Source organism: Malaya genurostris, chromosome 2, assembly GCF_030247185.1.
Source record: "Malaya genurostris strain Urasoe2022 chromosome 2, Malgen_1.1, whole genome shotgun sequence".
Lineage (NCBI taxonomy): Eukaryota > Metazoa > Arthropoda > Insecta > Diptera > Culicidae > Malaya > Malaya genurostris.
Genome location: NC_080571.1, coordinates 44277873 through 44298737, shown reverse-complemented (window position 1 = coordinate 44298737; position 20865 = coordinate 44277873). Strand labels below are relative to the sequence as shown.

Here is a 20865-nt window from a genome sequence, read left to right as displayed (position 1 = left end):
CAGAATTGTACCTACTTCTCATCCTTCAACGCAATACAAAATCGAACCCGTTTTGTTACAATATTTACTTACTTCTGGTCTGCCGCCACTTAATTTCGGGTGAAAATTACCAACACAATCAAAAATAGTCTAGATCAGGGGTTCCCAAACTATTTTGGGTTATGGACCCCTTTACTACAATTAACTTAGGCCTCAGACCCCCATCAACAAATTTCTTTGAAAATTCAATTTCTTGTATTTTTAATGTTAAAATAAAATACTTACCAATTTTTGCGGATGGTCAAATAAACACAAGTTTTTAGCGAGAATATTTCAAATAACAACTTATATCAAGCAATAGGGGGTCGATTTCTAGACCTCGTCGACCCCCATAGTCAGTTTTCGTTTACGTCGACCCCCGCAAAAAGGATATCGACCCCAAGGGGTCTATATCGACCACTTTGGGAACCCCTGGTCTAGATGAACAACGTTGAGAAAAATAAATGGTTACCTTCCAACATCGCTAAAAATGTTAAATATATTATCAACGTAATCCAATAATTTATTGTGACGATTCATTTTCAAATATTATGATGAAATCAGGCATCCCTGCTAGCAGCTGATCGGTGTTGACAAACGAAAGGGAATCAACTAGTAAAAAAAACTTATACGTAACACAAGGGGTGTGCCGATAGTAAATAGTTCGCGCAGTACAATATGGGTGGAACTAGTGCATCACGAAAAATTATTTTTATAAGAATTTACTCATACTGTCATGTCTGTTAGTCTGTGGTATTAACATCATGATTTAACCCTGGGAATCTTACATCATGCACTCATAGAGAAAATCATGTAAACTCATTCACACTATTGGAATGCAATTGTTATAGTAAAACTTTAATTTCATTTGTAGTTGGTAAAACTCGGTGACGCCTCGTTTGTAAAGTCGGTTTTTACAGCGCTTGCATAGCTTTTTCTATATCAGAAAGGCAAAAAGATGTAGTAGATAGGGGAGAAGTAGCGATTAGTGCGAACCGAAGCTTTCTGAAGTATTACAATTAAAATTTGTAATATATTTTTTATGATCGTCTACGAAAACTTCAAAGCTTACTTTAGAATATGCTCAAATGAATTATGTTCAACGATTTGTGTTTTAGTCTTTGTTAAGACGTCTTGAGCTAGTTTTAATTATGATCAGTATCTAACGGGGAAGCAGGTTGGAAAATTGACATGCGAATGCAATTATGTAATGAAAACAGCGAAAATGTTACCGCAGAGATGGGGCTCGAACTCCTAACCGGGGAAATTGTTTTAACAATTAAACTACCCTGCATATGAAAATACATTCAAATAATTGGTATTTGGTATAACCTTTTCAATTTATAACATGGAATGTTTATATATTTTTATATACAAACACCGGATAAAAACATTGGGTGTAGAAAACAGAATAGGAACGTATGCCCAACGAAAAAATCGTTTGGAAACAATTATTATTAATATTGGTTTTTTATACCCGGCTTTAACCAAGTTACGGTCTTTCATCGGGTTAAATCTAAAATTTACATATTAAAAGTTCATTGATTGGTTATACTATGTTTGTGCTTAGGGCACACAACCGTTTTTGCTTTTGTTTGCGTTTCGTCTTAGACGCTAGTCAAAGACGAAAAGTAAAGAAAAGTTGATTTGTTTTAGTCTTGTGAAGATGTAGAGCCGTCTTGAGCTAGTTTTTGAATTTGATCAGTATCTAACGAAAAAAAAAGATTGGAAAAATGATATGCGAATGCAACTATGTAATGAAAACTGCGAAAATGTTACCGCAGAGACGGAACTCGAACACGTAGCTTCTAACCGGAGAAATTGTTTTGTTTTCATTAAACTACCCTGCATATGGAAACACATGAAGAGACAGCACAATTGACTAGAAGTCAATTGTACTGCGCGAACTATTTACTATCGGCACACCCCTTGTGTTACGTATAAGTTTTTTTACTGGTTGATTCCCCCTCGTTTGTCAACACCGATCAGCTGCTAGCAGGGATGCCTGATTTCATCATAATATTTGAAAATGAATCGTCACAATAAATTATTGGATTACGTTGATAATATATTTAACATTTTTAGCGATGTTGGAAGGTAACCATTTATTTTTCTCAACGTTGTTCATCTAGACTATTTTTGATTGTGTTGGTAATTTTCACCCGAAATTAAGTGGCGGCAGACCAGAAGTAAGTAAATGTTGTAACCGAACGGGTTCGATTTGGTAATGCGTTGAAGGATGAGAAGTTGGCACAATTCTGTATATAGTTTTGGCAATATGTATTAAATCTGTATCTTGCATGAAATTCGCATGGATGTATACAAATCAATACACTACAAGTAATTCTGTATGAATGGCAACTCTGTTGGTAAATGAAAAAAATAAACACAGTCTAGATGACAGACAGGATGTTTTTGATAGTTTTTGATTTGACCATCATGCCATATGCGAGTACTGTCCCAACTAAAGGAATATTCGAAAACGACCGTTAAAATGATTGAAAAATCTAATTTGAGTGTCCTGTCTGTTAGTCTGAGTTAAAACTGTCGAACATAAAATTGTTAAATATGAGATCCTTACAAATGAATTTTCATGCTTCTTATATAATCCTCTGTAAGGACACAAGAATTTCATGTAAATCGATGGTCACATATGAAAGTCAGCTGGCCATATTTTGGAAAAGGTGGGCCATATTGTCAGTTCGGAATAAATTTCGAATCAAAACGAGTTGGCGAAAATTTTTTATTCAGAATTCCATGTGGAACTCTAAAACACAGCCTGCTAAGATGGGACTGATGCTCGAGCTCAAACCTGTTTGTACACGAACAAAACACATTTTGCGTGGTGAACTGCAAAATGAGTCTACTTATGTCGTTTTCGTTTAAAAAACTGAAACTGAGCCAGGGTAGTTTCATCAAACAAAAACTTTTCACGAAACTGTGTTGGGTTCGCACTTAGCAACGGGGATTTGAGCAAAGCAAAGTCCTGGCATTACATTCCTTTTGTGGAATTTGGCCTTTCTGTTTCAACAGACTTCGCAGCCGATTCTTAGTGTACAGAATCATTGCATGGCTAGTACTATGGATCCTACTGACACAAAGAATCCTTCCAGGTCGGGGCTCGAACATACGACAACTGGCTTGTAAGACCAGTGTCCTATGCAACCGCCAACCCGGGACAATTTGAGCAAACCTGATGTAAAAAGCAGGGATGGCATTATGTAACTAAGTCGAATCGGCTTTTTCGTACAAACGCTCGTACAAAAAGCCTTTTGTTTTGAGTTCCATAATGCGGCCTCAGGTTCGAAACTGACTCGATTTTTAGTTCAACAACGTTGAAACTAGGTTCGCAACTTGCTTCCAACAAATGGTTTGACAGCAGTTAGGGTGGAAACAGGGTTAGGTTTGGTCGTCGGTTTGGCATCAAGCGAAAACGACATTAGATAATTAATACATCAGAATGAGCATCAGCAACTAGTAAAAAATCTGTGAAATTCGAAACAAAAACTTTCAATAAACACTTTTTTTCAGACAGCAAATGTACTTGCTTTAGATTGATGTGCATTTGTTCCTCATGCAACGTTTCCAGTTCCTGATGTGAAGGATGAATGCAACTTGAAGTCAACAGCGTTCGTTATGTTGGTTTTTTTTGACATGGTTATTTTTATTCACAACACTTTGTTCTTTGTTTCTGTCGTTTCGGCCGTCATCCAGTAATAGTAATTATGCGAGGAATCAAAAATACAATACACTGAACCCTCAATTTACGCGCAAAGTCGGGGGTGCGTATATGAAATTTCGCGTAAATTAAATAAAACATTGCGTTCTTTCCCATTTTCCCCATAAAAAAGATTTTTCAATTCCATTCGATTTTAGTGTAAATAATAAAGGGTGATTTTTTAAGAGCTTGAGAACTTTTTTAAACAATAAAACGCATAAAATTTGCAAAATCTCATCGGTTCTTTATTTTAAACGTTAGATTGGTACATGACATTTACTTTTTGAAGATAATTTCATTTAAATGTTGACCGCGGCTGCGTCTTAGGTGGTCCATTCGGAAAGTCCAATTTTGGGCAACTTTTTCGAGCATTTCGGCCGGAATAGCCCGAATTTCTTCGGAAATGTTGTCTTCCAAAGCTGGAATAGTTACTGGCTTATTTCTGTAGACTTTAGACTTGACGTAGCCCCACAAAAAATAGTCTAAAGGCGTCAAATCGCATGATCTTGGTGGCCAACTTACCGGTCCATTTCTTGAGATGAATTGTTCTCCGAAGTTTTCCCTCAAAATGGCCATAGAATCGCGAGCTGTGTGGCATGTAGCGCCATCTTGTTGAAACCACATGTCAACCAAGTTCAGTTCTTCCATTTTTGGCAACAAAAAGTTTGTTAGCATCGAGCGATAGCGATCGCCATTCACTGTAACGTTGCGTCCAACAGCATCTTTGAAAAAATACGGTCCAATGATTCCACCAGCGTACAAACCACACCAAACAGTGCATTTTTCGGGATGCATGGGCAGTTCTTGAACGGCTTCTGGTTGCTCTTCACTCCAAATGCGGCAATTTTGCTTATTTACGTAGCCATTCAACCAGAAATGAGCCTCATCGCTGAACAAAATTTGTCGATAAAAAAGCGGATTTTCCGAATGGACCACCTAAGACACAGCCGCGGTCAACATTTAAATGAAATTATCTTCAAAAAGTAAATGTCATGTACCAATCTAACGTTTAAAATAAAGACCCGATGAGATTTTGCAAATTTTATGCGTTTTATTGTTTAAAAAAGTTCTCAAGCTCTTAAAAAATCACCCTTTACAAAGGATCTAACTACGTTCATATGCAAAATCATCCAGGACCATCTGAGTATATTCTGAGACTACGGAAATCCGTAAGAGATATTCCAAGATCCAAGATCTACTTGGAATATTGTCCTTAGAGACTACACTGTGACACAGCAAGAACTACAACGGCTAATATCGATTTTTTGTTTGCTGTTTATATTTTTAGATTCACATTGCTCACTTGTCCATTAATTGCTGTTCCAGATATATTCTCAGTAATCCACGAACTTCAGTGAACCTGTGAGATCTATACGAGAAATCAGCAGTTTAAGGAGTGTATCGAAAATAAGCTATCCCGTACATTTGGGTTGTACGCATGTATTTGTGGTGATTTTTCATGCTCAGATCACAGCATGCTGTGCGTTTGGCTGTCAGCTTTCGTTTGTTTACTTATTTGTGCGGTTGAAATTCTGCGTTTTCAAAATATCGCGTATTGAAAAGGAAACGAAAATTAAAGTTCTGGACACATGGCTAAGTGAGAAGGGTATTACTATGCGAAAATTGGCGAAATGGTTTGGAATTCATCATGCCGGTGTTAAAACCATCATGATTAAATTTGGTAAACACTATTCTTTGAATGAGTTACCAGGAAGAGGTAGAAAACCCGGTTCTTCCAATCCGAAAATGGACCAGAAAGTGGTATCTCTAATCATGAAGAACAAATCAATGTCAATACGTGATTTCGCCAAAAAAGCAGGAACGAGTGTCGGAATGATCCAGCGTATCAAGAGGCGAAGTCACCTGAAGGCCTACAAGAAGTAGAAAATCTCGATACAAAGTGTAGAACAAAAGAAGCGAGCAGCAACAAGGGCCCGGGAATTGTATTCGCGTCTTTTGCAGTGTCCGGATGCATGCGTTTTGATGGAAGATGAGACTTATGTAGAGGAGGACTCAAAAATCCTTCCAGGTCCACAATACTTTACTGTCGTCGTTGAGGAGGATGTGAGCGATGCGGCCAGGTCGATTCAAGTGAAGAAATTCGGTCGAAAGATACTGGTATGGCAAGCAATATGTTCCTGTGGTTTGAAGTCAACCATTTTTTACACTACCGGAACTATAAATGCAGAAATCTATCGATCTGAGTGTCTCCAGAAGAGATTGCTGCCTTTATATAAGAAGCATAGTACACCTCCACTGTTTTGGCAGGATTTAGCGTCGGCTCACTATGCCAAAACCACTCTCAATTGGCTTGCGGAAAAGGGTATGAATTTCGTTGAGAAACATATCAATCCACCAAATTGCTTCAGCTTCGACCCATCGAACGTTACTGGGCAATCGTGAAGAGGGTCTTCAAGAAGACTGGCAAGGCAACTGGGAACATGCAGGAGTTCAAAAAAAATTTGGGCTCGATCAAAAGTTCGAAAACTCGTGAAGGAATAACTTAAATTTCATCCGGTTATCATTACGCTCAAGTTTAATCTCGTTCAATAAAGGATACATTTTTAGTTTGAGTAAAATATCGTTTTTTATCATAATTTGAAAAAAAAATTGTGGATAGCTTATTTTCGATACACTTCTTATGAATATTTTTTCAATGATGTTCATAGTCGCGGAACTACATATTGCTTACTTCAGTGAATCGCGAGTATACACGGAACCACCCGCGATCCCATTTCAACCAGAATATTAGTTGATTTTCTGAATTCGATTGGTTAAAATTTGGTACAACTAATCGATTGTTGTTTTAACTAAACTGTCATTTTTGTTTTTCGATTAGCAGAAACGATGGTTGAAACAACTAATTCAACTGTTTGAAAAAAAAAAATGCTGTCAATTAGTGAGGACACATACCTTTCAATTTCAACAAATATTTTAGTTGAAATAACTGGTGTTGTTATTGAAACAAAATTCTGTTAGTTGAAAAATAAATCGGTTTTATTTGTTTGTTTGTTTTGAGATCAGTAAAGATCTAAATTCTAAAAAAATACTTCTTATTCGATCGGAAATGATTGGTGTAGAAAAACGTTTTTAATCAGCAAAAGTGCCCAAAGGGGCGAGTAAACTAACGAAATTATTAAATTTACCTAAAATGATGCCTTCAAACGGTTGAACTAAAGTTATGCACTGATAATTTTAGTCAATTTATATGAGCTTGAGTGCATCAACTGCTGGGAATTGGAATTTTGCGACGGCAATTTAAACGCGCCATTCAACCGTTCTGTGTGTTTGAAACCCTTCGCTCCTGTTACTTTTATAAATTAAATTCATGTCAAAAAGCGTTTTTTTGCTAATGTATGAACATCATCATCGGTATCAAACAGCTGGAAGTAAAACAGTCTGCTGGAAGTAAATAATGATCGAATTTGAAGCATAAAATTTTTGCGCATACCTGAAAGATTACGAGATGATCATTCATTAACATTTTCATTTGTCACCAAATCTTTTTCATCTCAAACAAGGTTAACTTTATCACAACACCGCTGTTAGATAAACACTTGTCATCATAAAATTCTCAAATCGAATGAACACAATTTCACCAAACGCTTTAACCATCGATGTTGTTTTCATTGACATTTTGAAGCGACGCGAACAGATTTCAACTAAAAAAGTTGTTGATTTTGCATTGCGATTATTGTTTTGCTTTCAACTGTCTCCGGCATTTGACAGCATTCAAAACAACATATTTTTCAACTACTTGAATATATGCAAATCAAAAACCATTTTGGTTGAATCAAAAACAAATTAGTTAAATCAACTATCGCAAAAATCAAAAACTGCGATATCGCAATTTTATGATCGAAGGGTTCTCCGTGTAGAGTGTGAAAATTAAGTTTTTTAATGCACTTTGTTATTATGGTAAATTTTACGGTCTGAACTGCAAGCAGTTTTTGGTTGGCGTAGTTCATTCACCATAGGCCTAACAATTAATTGCATTTGGTATCACAGTTCATTAACACAATTTCTTGTGCTGGTAGATCTTAGGGTCTGAGTTCCATGCAGTTTTTGGTTGACCCATAATATCTACAATAAACCTCTAAATTGTAAGTGGAATCACGAGTATAGATCGTGATCAATAAGTTCTCTATTGTCGTTTTTTATACTGGTACATCTTAAGGGCAGAACTCCAGGTAGTTTTTGGATGACCTTGAATATTCACTATGTGCAAACGATTTGCATGTGCTATTACTATCGTGAACCGTATACAAGGATCTTGGTTACGCTGGTAGATCTTAAGGCCTATATTCCAAGTAGTTTTTGGATGAAAAAGCACTACCTCATGACTCATCACAATGATCCAATTAATAGAATGTGATACCACGAGCATGGACCACAAAATAGAAACTCACTAATGTCATCGGTTTCGTTGGTAGACCTCAAGGCCTATATTCCAAGGTAGTTATGGATGGACAAGAACTTCCAGTCAATTTCTTGAATATAATACTGCACTCAAATGTTATGCAAAAGCACCAGTCACGCGTTCATATATTGATTCCTTTTTTCAGAGAATTCTTGGATTTTATCAGATAATTTTTAGGTCTTAAAGCAAATATTTTTTAAAACATTTCGAATTCAATCATGTTTCAGTGCATGTCGAACATGAATAGGTTAGCAGCTCGAACTCCTAAGAAATCGTAAGGTCATTTTCGTTATCACTGCGTTATAAAAAGCATTACAATGCATATAATGTAAGTACCCCTGATAGTAAGTATGACACGGCACGTATCGCGCTGTGTCACATGAGTTTGTCTTTTATTGTGTTAGATTGTACCGAAACGCCCCCGCATATGTTGTGACGCATATCAATTATTTTGCATGTTTCGCCACTTTGCTTTATGTGCGAAGCAATCATAACCATAGATGCAATGGCTATGCCGATGTCTTGACTTGGTCAAGGTTCTCGACCGGCGGGCCTGGGTTCGATGGATAGCGGTTCATTAGGTACTACTGCAAAGGGTGTACTTATTCGTATGACGGTAATTTTTGTTTCGCATGTCACTTCATGCCAGGAGAAGCAATGATACATTACGCAATTGATAGACTATGAATTAAGTTCCATTCAATTGCTCAAACATGTTCCGAATTGAAAAATCTCGTGTAAACTCTTCGGAACAATGCAACTTTTATTGAAAAAAAAACCTCCCATACTCGTGGCTCAGGTTCATTAAACTAACTATTTGCGATACACATTTTGAGTGTGTTTCTTTTCTCTTTCGAATTTGATATTCCGTTTTGACACAGCCGATTTTGTGATCAATTTGAAAATCAATGTCCTACATTTCCTACCCTACTAAGAGCAAATTCAGCAGCTGCAAGATTCATATGGGTGGTCTATAATGTAAATGAAACTGAAACAAACGTATCCCCAGCAATCCGTTTTAGTTTTATTTATTCGACCAGTTCTACTGTCAAATTTAAAACTGGTATACATTGCCGTTCTATTTTTTCTATATTTGAAACACAGATGAAACGCTGCTGGGGCTGCCAGTTTATTTTGTTATAATTTCTAGATTTAAATTTTAAAACTGACATAAATTATGCATCGAGAACTAGAACACTCCTGAATATGCCCTAATAGTGATAATGATCAGCGGCCTTGGGAAGCACCACCGGTCACGAATGTTCTCAGCAAACCATGAGCAAAAGTTTATTAATCTGCAACGTCCATCAATCAGTGCCTCAGCAGCAAGCCATTGTTGTTTGGTCATTGCTATTAGAGCTCTTCCGAAAAGAGAGAGAGGAAAAAATGCCAATTTTCCTTTCCCAACGTTGACCGTGGCTTGACTGAACTGCACTTGAGGCCAGATTGGTTAGGCTGTTCACAGTAATAGCCAGTGGTTTACGCTCGATGCAGTTTTCCGCTGGGAATCGGGTCATTCCTATTTCACTTGGTTTCACTTCAACGCCACTCGAGGTCTCACTGCAACTTGAAAACCAATCTAACGCCAGTCGGACCCCGAATGACGCAGGGTAATGGCATGAATGAAATTGAGCGGCTTCTTTTCAGACGAACAGACAGACCGGCATGTTGACAGGTAGACATAATTGACGGTAGTCTTTGGATGTGGTGTATTAACGGTCCGAATTGAGTCACTTAAACCGAGGCGGCGGCACGCGATTCGAGCAAAAGCGGTTGCTTGGTGACGCTATAACAATCAGGTTTTTGTTGTGTGTTCGATTTTCGATTTTGCGTAACACTCAATTTACCTTTCTCCATCCTGGCCGTACTAAAGATGAATGCTTAGGTTTGCGTGAGGAGAAGCAGTCTTGTACTTGTTGGAAGCATATGCAAATTATGTAACGACTGTACCTATGCAATTACAACGCGATAAATGCATCTAATTAAATCTACTTGGTGATGTCAAGATATACGGTGAACAACAATGGTTAAATAGTTAACTGATTAACACTGTGTGACTGATCTTCTAACGTGATTATAAAAACAAATAAGTGTTATGCGTGGCATGTACGTGGACTTACAACAATTGAGACTCTCTTCCTGATCGAGTTTACTCATCTTCACCGTCCCAACGCTCGCACAATGACATGGGCTATGAACATAATTCACCGTAAGGAAATATACTACACCATTCAGCATTTTACAGGTAAATTCATTCAGTGAGAAATCAGAGTATAAAAGATAGAAATCACTTCCTTGAATCAGGCTTATATTTTCGTATTATACTTATATGCTGGTTTTAAAAGAAAAAATTTTTGAAAGGTTTTCTTCTGAACCTACGTGCAGCGTACGTGTTATTATATGAAAATTCGGTTGTTAAAAATCAGTATAAAAGAATAAAAATCAAATACTCTGTTTGTTTTTATTACAACATGCTGAATTGCCTTATAGGCTTTCATACATATCCGAATATTCGGTTAACATTCGTGTCTTATTCAGATTTCAATATAACCAAGTCTTAGATTTCAATATAATCAAATTTTATAACCCGATACTGGAACCAACGCGATTCAAATCAATCTACATTGATTTCAAGTATTGTCAAGATCGACCTACAGTGAATGAAGCTGAAGTTACGTTATGCGCAAATTCACATTCGAAAGCTCATAGTTCAATATACCTGCAGTTACATTTTGTTTACGATTCACTTGGGTTTTCTACTCAAACTCCTCTTGAACTAACATTCCTTTCCTTTTTTATGGGGGCGGCAAATGCCAAAAATCTTGGAGGGGGCAAATATTTTTTTTATGGGAGCAGAGACGGTAGATTGATGATTGAAGTTAGTGCAAAACATGAAACCCTTCTTATTACATTTAGTAGTGTGATAATGTCTTTTTCTTGCCATTTTAATTCTCTCATTAGTATATTTATAAGATCCTCTCCTCGGTCATTGTTATTGTGAGATTTTTTGAATATGCTAATAGAAACTTTCGAACCTGTCTAACTTTTTTGAAATCGATTCAGGCATCTCCGAGAAAAATTTGGCGCATTAAAAGCTTCCATATCCCAAACCGGAAATATTTGCCATTGTAACATTCAAATAAGCCTATAATATAAAATAATATCGAAATTCGTTTAGTCATCTTCGAGAAAATTTAGCCCAAGAAAAAGTACCATTATATTTCCGGAACCGGAAGTGGCAACCGTTTGATCTTCGAACTTGATCCCCGATTCTATAATAAAGACTGTCCCAGAAAGTATGGACCCACCCAGAAACCGCTGCCATTTCGCAATGGTTCAGAATCTGTAAATTTTTATGGCTGCGTCCTGTTGTTTACACTCTTCTCTAACCACTTGTGCAGTTGTTTATTCGTTTTCATTAGTTTGTTTCGAAATGCGTGGACTTCAACGTCAGAACATCGTCGAAAAATTGTGTACAAATGGTGCACAGAGCGCGGACTGTCACTGAGCAAAAATGGAAGGAGTACGTGAAAAAGCCGTGCGAAATGCCTTTGAGGATAAACCGAAAACGGGTCGAAAAAAATGTCCTACTAACCCTCAGTTGGATAAACGTATACTGAAGGCGTTCGAGCAAAAGAAGGAGGTTTCAGTTCGGGATGTGGCCAAAAAAGTGGGCACTTCGAAGTCAAATGTTCTTCGTGCTAAAGAACGTTTGAATCTTCGAACCTATAAGAAGCAGAAACACCCAAAACGTAGTCCGAAACAAGGAGCATCGATCAGGCCGAGGGTTCGAAAGCTGTACAATACGATTCTTGCTCGAAATTTGAACTGCATAATCATGGACGACGAAACCTACGTGAAACTCGATTACAAATCCTTGCCGGGACCACAATATTATACGGTGCGAGAAAGGCAAGTGTTAAACCAGTCCGAGACATCGATTGAAGTCGAAAAATTTGGTAAAAAAGCTATGGTCTGGCAAGCAATTTGTAGCTGCGGTAAGATTTCGAAACCCTTCATCACCACTGCTTCAATGAACAGCGAAATATACATAAAAAAATGTTTACAAAAACGACTTCTACCCATGATTCGAAGCCACAAGGATCCTGTTGTCTTCTGGCCAGATCTTGCTTCTTGCCACTACTCGAAATCAACGGTAGAATAGTATACTACCAAAAATGTCACTTTCATCCCAAAAGACATGAATCCACCAAATTGCCCACAACTTCGACCAATTGAGGAATTTTGGGCATTAACGAAGGCACATCTTAGGAAACATGTCTCGGCAGCCGAAACCATTCAACAGTTCGAAAAAGATTGGAAAAGTGTCAAAACTTGTCGCCAAGAAGTCTGTACGGAATTTAATGAGTAACGTTCGTAAGAAGGTGCGCCAGCTAGTCTACAATGGCTAAGTAGCAAATGTTGAGGATAATATTCTGTTGTTGTAGTCTGATATTATCAGTTTATCGAATAAAATTTGAATATCTATTACTTGTGAATTATTTACAGCGAAATCAAAGTGCGTCCATACTTCTTTAAGTAAAAGTCTTTACCTTTCAAACAAGCTTAGTGTGTTAAAATCGGCTCAGCGATCTCTTGAGAAAATTGAGCGGTAAAAAACAATGCGTTTTGTCGCTTACGTGACTTATACCATTATATCTCTGGAACCAGAAGTGATGCATAACACTATGGGTTCCCGAGGATCCGTTCGGAATCCGTTTTTTCTAGCAACTTTATTACCTTTAAGAAAATTTGGTTCTATTTGAACCAAATACAAATAATAGGGTAACAGAGGTATTTTGGCCACTTCATATATTTTGGCCCACCTAACAAACTATATGGATTCAATCGATCTTAGGTAACCCATGTTGCATCAGTTTGAAGCTAATCACATTAAATTACCTATTGCGGAAGGATTTTCAAAGATATTAAAACATTTGGTGGATATTTTTACAAAGTGGGTCAAAATAAAATCGATCCTAAAGCGGGCCAAAATACCTCTGTTACCCAATTACTCCTAGGTCCCATACAAAGAGATCGCCAATGTTTGGTTCACCGAATGAGCAAGTTAGCCTTGCCCATATGTATCGGGAAAAACGAAATATCTGGCAACGCAACATCGAAGGAATTTAGTTACTACGACACGAGATATATTTGTTTGTTGTTTATTTCATTTTTCATTGAATAACACACTGATAAAAATTTGCACGATCGATTCATATCTTATCTCAGTTTCAAGTGCCAAGTACTTTAGCTGCTTTCTTCACTGTTGGTAGTGAGCAAGCTCGAATGAATAGAAATATACATGCAGTAAGGTATTAAAACTGAAAACTGAAGGAGGAAACTATTAATTTATGTGTATTCTGTAATTGATATTTCAGCTATCTGGTTTGTCTTTCATCTATTATCTCGAACCAATTTGAATGTTTACATGAACCTCATTTGAAGGTGGGGACTCAAACCCAGATACATTCATTGGATCTACACAACTATTGTTAGACCAATTCTAGCATGGATGTCTTGTATGGTGGCAGAAAGGAGAAGTGGTGACAGTTCAGTCAAAGCTAAATCATCAAGGATGGTCCTAATGGCGATGACAGGAGCATTCACGACAACTCCTACTGCTGCTATAGAGGCGCTACTGTGCATTAAACCACTACATGTGTTGTTATTAAACAAGAAGCATTATCTTGTGCATACCATCTTAAGGTTACAGGGCTTTGGAACAGTATCCCTATTGACTATGCTACTAGCCACAGTCGCTTGTGGTCTCAAATGATTACCTGGGATGAGTATTTAATGGCTCCTAGTGACCTAACTCTCACATGCAGGTTTCCTTTCAAAACATTCAATGTGTGCTATCCTCCTCGTGAAGAATGGTTGACTGGTTCTTTGGAACGACAACTTGATGAACACATAGTTTGTTATACGTACGGTTCTCTGTTGAATGGTCGTGCTGGTGCTGGCGTCTACTGTCGTGAAATGAGGCTAGTGCAGTCTCATTTACTTGGTAAATACTGTACTGTGTTCCAAGCAGCAATCTACGCGATTCTGTGTGGAATACAATCGGCACTTCAGCAGAGGATCTGTGGTAAACGAATTTATTTTTCATTTAGGGGTTATCCTATGTTTGTGCTTTTGGCACATAACCGTTTTTACTTTTCTTTACGTTTCGTCTTAGACTCGTCAGTGCAGAGCAGTTCAAATTGAACTGCTCAGAGCAAACTTAAACAATTCAACTTGAACCGCTAAGCAGACGTAAAGTTAATGCTACTTGCAAAACACTTTTTCAAATTGGCACCGAAGTGCCATGTCTTTTTTGACATGCCGAACGAAAACGTCTTTTTCGACTAATACTGGCCGATTCAGGTATGGTCATTTAGGGGTTATCCTATGTTTGTGCTTTGGGCACATAACCGTTTTTATTTTTGTTCCGACAGTCAGGCAGCTTTAAAAGTACTCAGTTCGAATGATTCAAGGTCGAATCTGGTGATCGTATGTCGAACTCAAACTGAAGACCTTAGCATCTCAAATGCTGTTTACTTCTTATGGGTACCCGGCCATTCTGGTATTACTGGAAATGAATGGGCTGATGAGTTGACTAGAGCTGGTGCAACGAATGATTTCGTTGGTCCTTAATCAGCTTTACCACTTTCAACTAGTTAGATAAAGCACAAGATTCGTTCTTGGGCTGCATCCAAACATGCCAGCAACTGGCGCAGCTTGCAAACTTGCGCTCAGATAAAAGCATTTTTAACAGATTTGAATCTAAAAATGTCAAAGTATCCACTGCAATTCTCCAACCATCAAGGCAGTATTCTGGTCTGAGCTCTAACTTGACATTGCAAACTCAATTATCACATGGCTACTATTCAACGTGCTGAGTATTGTTCGTGTGATTTGTGTGATTGCGATTACGGTACTTCATATCATCTGATATGTGACTGTCCCGCATTGACGCAACTACGTATCCGGGTTTTTGGTTCTTCATACATGGTTGAGTCTGTGTATGCGGAGCTAAAATTAAAGGATATTCTCTCGTTTCTCACCCTGTGTGGTAAGGAGCTGTAGTCAGAAGGGTTCATCGTTCTTCCTGGGGTGAATGAATCCTTTCTGTATTCACCTTAAATAGGTTTTTAGCAGATTGTTTGGCATCCTTTATGGGGTGCCGAATTTACTTCTACTCATACATACTGCGAATCGTTCTGCATTCTTCCGCTAATGAAGGATGGCATCGTTTTTATAAAATCTCTAAATCCTCTCGGGGGTTGGATGTTTTATTAACCGTGCATTTTGGCACCAGCAGATTGTTCAGCATCCTTTCGGGAATCTTGATGATACCGTCACAGTTTTTGCGTCATCATGCATATGGAGATTGGGATTTTTAGCAACCATCATCCTACAATTCACAAAACTAGAATTTCGAAAAGATTCAAGATCGGATCGGAACATTTCGTTACTTTTCTAAGTCGTGCCTTATCTGACTGTGAATATTGTGAACAAAGGTTAATATTTTATAACAATAAAACCTAAATAAAAGTATAATAAGCAGCTATTAGGTTTTACTAAAATATTATGTTTTTCACCAATGAAATAAGAAATGACTTCAATTTTCTACGTAAAACATTTTGGAGTTGGTAAAAAACTGCCCTGTACTAGCGTGTCCCTTACGGAGAACTGACAAATAAAAAGCCCTGTATAGAAATATGATCGACTAATTTGGTGTTTTAAACATTATGGAGAAAGTATAATTTGTTTTTTTCTTATTAAAAGAAAATGCAAATGCGCTACAATTTACGACACACGATTTTGAACCAATTAAGATACAATCATAATATTTTACATAAAAATAATCTAATGTTTGTATTAAAAAAAAATTGACAAACATTGCCGATTTTTCACCCGCACTGACGAAACTATCCATGCAGCAATAGTAACCCATGATTGAACAGACAAAACTCTATCAGTCAAACTCCAACCATGATGGCAAAAACAGTGAAGCAACTCCGTTCAAAAACGAATGCGTTTAAAGAACGGCACCTCTCCGCATCGAAAACAGACATCTTGCGGCACTCGGTGAACAACAGATACGCCCGTTCTGGCGTATTCTACAAATCTTGGTATTTTTTGAAAACAATCAGAGCGTCGAAAGAATCCTGGTTCCAGATGGCGCGCGACCCTGAGTAACAAGAAGCTCCGAAAGAAGCTGAAGGGAAGCTCTAAAGGATGCACTACTCTATTAGATCTACTCCAACAATTTTGTCGCGAAATCTGAGGAGGAATTGGTAAATAAAACGAACACAACACGAATCCTTTTTTTCGCCATGGCGGATGTTCCGGTTAACTGCCGGAAGGCCGCTCGCAAGGGGGAATTTGTCAAAAGCAATTATGTCTTAGCTTTTTTTAGCATCATCCGAAAAAAATTTTTTTAATGCAAACGTTATAACCAGATTCAACCAATACAAATGTTCGATATAATATCTTGATATTTTAACAACTGTCCAAAGTGAATTTATATCAAATATAATTTGAAAGAAAATTTATTACAACTTCGGTAATCACGAACCCGGGTTGGCGGTTCAATGCCGACGGCGCTGGTCTTACACACTTAGAACCATTTCTTGAGCTCGGCATAATAAAATGCCGAAACTGATCAGCAACACGTAAATTTGCTGATTGCTCAGTAATCAATACGCATGTTTCTGAACTTCGTTAAATGCATTCACTGATATTTCGTTAAAATGCTTCACTTTGACGAAATTTGGCATAATTGCTTGCTGAATTTATCAGTAAACAACAGATATGCCGACATCAGCAGAGACGTTTGCCGAGATTTCGGAATACGCGCTAGCTGTTGCCGAGATTCAGCACGACAGCTGTCATTTATTGCCGCGTTACATTTTCGCTTCGCATTGCGTGATTATTTTCTGATGAAATTCTCTAGTGAAAAAAATGGATAATCTTCGAAGAAGCGTGGAACCACTTGCAAGTAAAAATATTGAATAAATATAGTGACATGTTTCGCTTTATAAAAAGCGACTTTATCAGAGCACTCGCGATTATAAGGGAAAAACACCCAACACGGGACTCAAAGCGTCCTCGAGACAAAACTTAGGGGTATATGCGAAAAAATAACCCAATGCATGGAATAATTCAATAGATCAAAGTAAGTTTTTATTTTCATATTTCCAGCTCGACTCAAGGTGGCCGCATCCGGAAACGCCGCTATTGGTAGTGATGTCTGAGGAATTTGGCGAAGCAGACTGCTCATTAGTTTGGAGAGATGTAATAATTCCCATAGGACCGGAAATACTGTTAGCAATTAAAACTCTTTGCATGGTTTTTACAGTATTCGGTATCAAATGCGAGCCTTCCGACAAACTTTTTTTAAATTTTTTTTATGCTACATGTTTTCAGGTAGAGGCTTTAAGCACTACTGGCAACAAATTTGTAAGCCTCCTTTAAGTGTTAATAAAATGAATTTTTGATCCTGAATGGCGTGTTTATAATGTTGAGAAATCACAAACAAAATTAATTGACTAGATTTTTAATTACTGATGATTCGGTAATTTATTTTTTCGTTTTATTGGATTGCCGAATATCCAGTGCACGTTTCACTGAGCAAACAGTAAATCTTATGCTGACGATTTCGGCAATATTTGACGTTTGTCAAATTTGAGGGTGCCGAGACGCTCAGTAATTTTATTTTTGCCGAGATGATTGCTGATTACTCGGCTGTGCGAATCTCGGCATTTTTTTGACGAGACTCAGCTAAAAAATTTAAGTGTGTACATGCCAATTGTCATATGTTCGAGTTCCGATCTGGATGGATTCATAGTGTCAGTAGGATCGTAGTACTAGCCATGCTAATTGATTCTGTACGCTAAGAATCGCCTGCGAAATCTGTTGAAACAGAAAGGCCAAATTCCACAGAAGGAATGTAATGCCAAGACTTTGCCTTCGGTAATCACATCTGATTGGGATACTCGAGTACGATAAACATAAACACCCGAAACTCGACCATCTCTAGTAGACACCAGCCCTTTGATGTCGGTAAGATACACGGTAATTTACGAAACTATTTATCGAGAATATAGTATTGAAATATTCTGGAAAACAAATTCTTTTTCGGATTAGTTTCTGGTGAAATGTCGCTGAACTCGGGCTTTTTTCTAACGAAATTTAAATTAGGTTTTACGTGTATAGATGTAACAAGACCACATTCTAATGAACACAACGAATGTGTTTGAATTTCTTACTCCGTCGTTGAAAAACGCATGCCAAATTGCAAGTTGCAACCGCTTGTATAATGAAGCAACAGTTTTTCACTGTTCATAACGGCTTGTTTATCAGTACGCCCCCAATATCGTTCGTTCAGTCCCCTAATGGTTGCACCTCGTATCATTACCATTTTTTTCTTTTTCTTACTTTTGCAACGAAGTATTGTTTTGGCTTGACGCCGGCCGCATCTTCCGCATCAAACCTCTTCGCACGCCTCGAGCTCTTTCTCACCGTACTTTCCCTTCTTTGATTACTTTACCATACTCTTCGTGAGAGTGAGGGGTATCCACGACATGCCACGCAACCCGAGACCAATCATTAAATTATTAGCCCTACTCATTCGCTAACGAACGTTCTGCCAGTTCGGTTTAGGTGTTATGCTTCGTTTTCCCATGAACATGATCATTATAATTCAAATTATGTTATCTCTCGTTGCAGAAGCTGACTTGTCTAATCAACACCAGCAATGACTAGGCGGCGAAATGCGAACGCCTGGTTGTTGGTGAAATGCGTGACAGGAGGAACACTGGTGATGTTGCTTTCCTTGGTGACCCCCAGTAGCGGCCATGGAAGATTAATCGAACCACCCAGTCGGGCTTCGGCGTGGCGGTATGGATTTTCCACTCCGCCGAACTACAACGACCACGAGCTGTACTGCGGTGGGTTCAACCGGCAGTGGCAAAAGAATGATGGAAAATGTGGCGAATGTGGCGATGCATACGATGTCCCGAAACCACGGCCCCACGAGTACGGTGGCAAATGGGGTCAAGGTGTTATTGTTAGACGCTACCGGCCAGGATCGGTCATTACGTTGAGGGTCGAACTGACAGCCAGTCACATGGGGTACGTAAAATAAATATTTTGTCCGCATTGCGCATGGAACTGGCGCAGGTGCCTGGTAGTTTTTTTTTTTTCTAGAAAGGATATGAATCATGGAAAATATTTATTGAAAAACCTAACATATTTCAGCTATTTCGAGTTCCGAATCTGCGATAGCGTGAAAGCCCAGCAGGACTGTTTGGACAAACATTTGATGAAGATTCTCAGTGGTACCCCAAGTGTAACGAATCCCAATGATCTTAAAACTCGGTTTTATCCTCGCAACGGTAGCCGAATTTACGACATGAAGGCAGAACTTCCAGAAGGTAGTGTTTGTCCATAGTACTCTATCACAATCGCTAACAAAATGTTTACTTGTAGATCTGCAGTGTTCGAATTGCGTTATTCAGTGGAAGTACGTTGCCGGCAACAACTGGGGCGTCTGCCCGGATGGGAACGGAGCCGTTGGTTGTGGGCCACAGGAGGAATTCAGAGCCTGTGCGGATGTTTATGTTGGCGATACCAGCGACGGTGGCAACCGTACTCCGATCCGACCGGGACAACGTCCTCTTCCGACGAGAATACCCGCTATCAATCCCGAGCAAGGTTCATCCGGTGGCAATGGTACCGACGAACAGAACGCAGACGATGAGCTACAGCCGGGAGTCAAGTACATGGGACCATTGGTCGCCATTCTGTCGCTTTTTCTGGTCCTATGTGGATTTGCTGCACTCTATATTTACCACTATCATGGGGGTCGGATAAAGGCGCTGATGCGCTGGAACCGGAACAAGAACCAAAAATGCGCTCAACACACGGAAGCAAATGCACCAAGCGTGGAGAAACCTCCGGTGCCACCGCCGCGAACCAAGCGAATCTCCCAACAGATGCGAGACATCGAAGCCGAAGAGTCAAGTGTGCTAACCGGGAGTAGCAAAGCATCGATTCTCACGTCCCAGCTGAACATTTAGGAGCGCCTCAGTTCCCCGACAAGGAGTATCGAATGGAAGCGGAACTTCCAGTCACTTGTTTTTAATGTGCAGTTGGGAGAGCGCGAAGTTTTTTTTTATTTATTTTATACAGTAGTTTAGCGAAATGTTGAAGAATACGGCGATTAGCGCCAACACTGACTGATCGAATCACAAAACAAATCACGTTAGAATTAGGCATATGCGTGATATAGATATGGCAAGTTCCGTAGTGAGCTAGACACGTTAGCTCTGTAGTAACTAGATGACGAATAAAACGATGTTCGATTATGTGTGCTAACATTTAACAAGCATGCTAGCGAGAAGCTGCAAGATATCGATACATTAGAAGTCTAGACGGTTATACGAAATAAACGAAAACTGTACACCGAAATCGAATGCGCCTTTGGTTATGCAGCAATGAAATTATTTTTGTTGGGTTGAATATATAGAGAAACTGACTAAGCTTTCACTTTTCAAAGGAAGGTGAGGATTTCTTTCGAGTCCGTTTTCGTAGCCCCATTGTATCAGCCGAAGTTTTTTCGCCGTTGTTTACCATCGGAATACCAAATCCAGCGGACATTTCGGTGTCGGCCATGGGACATCCAAATTCATCGGACATGTCACGTTCGTTACTCACT

General features: G+C 38.7%; 1 protein-coding gene across 4 annotated transcripts in view; it reads left to right on the top strand.

The window, feature by feature from the left end:
• Nucleotides 1-20618, top strand: part of LOC131428200 (uncharacterized) — an 83052-nt gene extending 62434 nt beyond the window's left edge. For all 4 annotated transcript variants that reach the window (XM_058591936.1, XM_058591933.1, XM_058591935.1 and 1 more), the window contains 3 exons: nt 18876-19280; nt 19407-19582; nt 19638-20618. In XM_058591936.1, coding sequence (XP_058447919.1) covers nt 18904-19280; nt 19407-19582; nt 19638-20227 — 1143 coding nt within the window. In that variant the 5' untranslated portion in view covers nt 18876-18903 and the 3' untranslated portion in view covers nt 20228-20618. The remainder of the gene's footprint in view (nt 1-18875; nt 19281-19406; nt 19583-19637) is intronic.
• The last annotated feature ends 247 nt before the right edge of the window (nt 20619-20865 follow it).